Genomic DNA, 2,500 nt, shown 5'->3' on the forward strand with positions numbered 1-2,500 from the left:
TGCGTTGTTCTCTTGATATTCTTAGTTGAAAGCTAAATCTAGGAGGTTCATAAACTAATTTCTTAGACCTTGAAGGCCACCTATAACCTGAAAGCATTTTGACAGTTTTTCACCACTAGAGGGCGTTAGTTCATGTGTTTCATATAGATAACATTGAGCTCAGGCACGTGAAGCTCCTAGGAGCAAGCACTGATTGGCTAAAAATGCAAGTCTGTCAAAAGAACTGAAATAAGAGGGCAGTTTGCAGAGGCATAGATACAAGGTAATCACAGAGGTAAAAAGCATATTATTATAATTGTGTTGGTTATGCAAAGCTGGGGAATGGGTAATAAAAGGATTATCTACCTTTTTAAACAACAAAAAATCTGGTGTTACTGTCCCTTTAAGAAGAACGGCATGACATGTACCAACCAATCATATTTACTAGATATCTTAGGAAAGCATGGCAAGGTTTGTCGCCTATGCTTTGCAGTAATATTACAAGTATGAGACAATCTTTTGTCTCAGTCTTGCTATTTCATATTAGAACAAGTAATATTTAGATTTGACTCCCCATTTATATGGATTTGCCTCTTTTTAAAGTCTACTGTGATGTGCCTCTAAGCACTAATGTGCAGTCGGAATTTACTAAAACATACTTCAAAAACAGACTCAGGGTCAGTTCCCAATTGTATCTATAAACATGATGTTTTGAATCATTGACTTATTAAATAAATTACCATTAAAAAAAGATCAGAAACCCCACTGGATTTTAACATTCTACAAATTTCTTCCCCCCTTGTTCTAAGCTCACACCCATCTATAGCAATATTTTCTTTTTGGAAATGTACGTTTATAGGAATTTTTTACTCTATTTTAGACCTTAATGTGTTTCCAATCATTTGTTCTACCGGCTGCACAGTATGAAAGGGACATTAAACACTAAATACATTTCATGCACCTCCCACTAAGTGTGGGTGCCACCATTTTGGACGTTTTACTGCAGGTATCTGAAGGAGAGATACTGCACATGTGCAAACACATCAGCACTGAAATGTAGCGATAGCTAGATTTCAATATGGCGACACCCATGGCTAGCCCATAACTATGCTTATAAAATGTATTTGGTGTTTATTAAATGTATGGGAACTTGATACCTTAGGTTTATTTTTGTATTTAAAAGAGCTGGCTTTGCTTACGGAAATTGTCTCCTATTATTCCCAATGACATGCTCATTTAAATAGACTGAGTACATAAAAAGAGCAGACCTGCTCATGTCCTGTCCCTCTCTTTACCCAAATGACAATCGTTTGGTATTGAAATATTAATTATGGGTATGGAGTTCAATTAGCAAAACCAGGTATTTTCAGATACAACAATCTCTCTCTCTCACCCCCACTGGGAGAATAATTACTCTCTTTCCTCCTGTTTACATAACCTTTCTAAAGAGAATAGTGCAGTAATCATATTTCCAGTATTTGAAGTGTGTTTGACTGGAAAAAAGCAAATAACAAAATAAAAGTAAAGAGCTACTTGTAAACAATTGCATACGCTCCCACAGGTAATCGGGAACACATGTTACAACACAATGTCCCTTTAAGTACTCGTATTACTTACTGCACATCCATCCATTAGAGCTCGTATGAAGGGGTTGTTGTCGTAGGACATCTCTTCATCATTGGAACCTAAGAAGCGAATGGCCTTGTCATAGCTGTTAGTGGTAGCATCATGCCAGGCTACAGACTGGTAGCAATTGTACGTGATGTTTTGTTTGGCTGAAGCACTTAAGAGCCGTAGGAATGTCATCTGCACTATACCAATAGAATTCCCCTCTGCATCCACATAGGACAGCTAAGAAAAACCAGACACAGCTACAGGGTGAAAATTCAACTCAACAACAAAAAAAGGTAAATTCAATACTTTTAATAAAGTTATTGCAATATAAGAAGGTATAGAGACATCAGACAAAATATTCTCTATTCATTCATATGCCGTTATATAACGGCGATATCCGCGGTCTTCAGGCTATTGTTTAAATACAACTGGCATAGCAATAAAATATCTCTCATAGAATAATATTTATTACGATACATTACATTTTTTTAACTTCAAAATAATCTAACATTCTATTCATATAATGCAAGAAAAAAAAAAAAGTATACAAACCGGTGCCAGGTTACTTCAGAATCTTGAGACTCACAAATGACTGAACATTGGAAAGCATGCATAGCCCCCCCAAAAAAAGAATCAGCTAACATCACATAGACTTGAAATTCTTTGCTACATTCTGTTAAGCAATTAGATGTTTAATTGCTTTGTATTATTTCCAATGCGGTTTTTATTTCACACAATAATTGATTGCAATTATTGTGCATTTATTTACGCAAAAACGATTTTTGAGATTAAATTTATATACGTATTTTGGTGCAGCTAACTTTAAAATCATCACTTAGAACCCAGCTTTAGAACACAGGTAGAACCAATATTAAATACTCCAGTATCCTGCAAGGGATTCTGGACA

General features: G+C 35.6%; 1 protein-coding gene across 2 annotated transcripts in view; it reads right to left on the minus strand.

Annotated features, from left to right (window-relative positions):
* Positions 1-2,500, minus strand: part of LOC128643237 (collagen alpha-1(V) chain) — a 236,618-nt gene that overhangs the window by 5,582 nt on the left and 228,536 nt on the right. For both annotated transcript variants that reach the window (XM_053696224.1, XM_053696223.1), the window contains exon 65: positions 1,597-1,830. In XM_053696224.1, the coding sequence (XP_053552199.1) occupies positions 1,597-1,830 (234 nt within the window). The remainder of the gene's footprint in view (positions 1-1,596; positions 1,831-2,500) is intronic.

This window comes from Bombina bombina, chromosome 12 (genome assembly GCF_027579735.1).
Source record: "Bombina bombina isolate aBomBom1 chromosome 12, aBomBom1.pri, whole genome shotgun sequence".
NCBI classification, from domain to species: domain Eukaryota; kingdom Metazoa; phylum Chordata; class Amphibia; order Anura; family Bombinatoridae; genus Bombina; species Bombina bombina.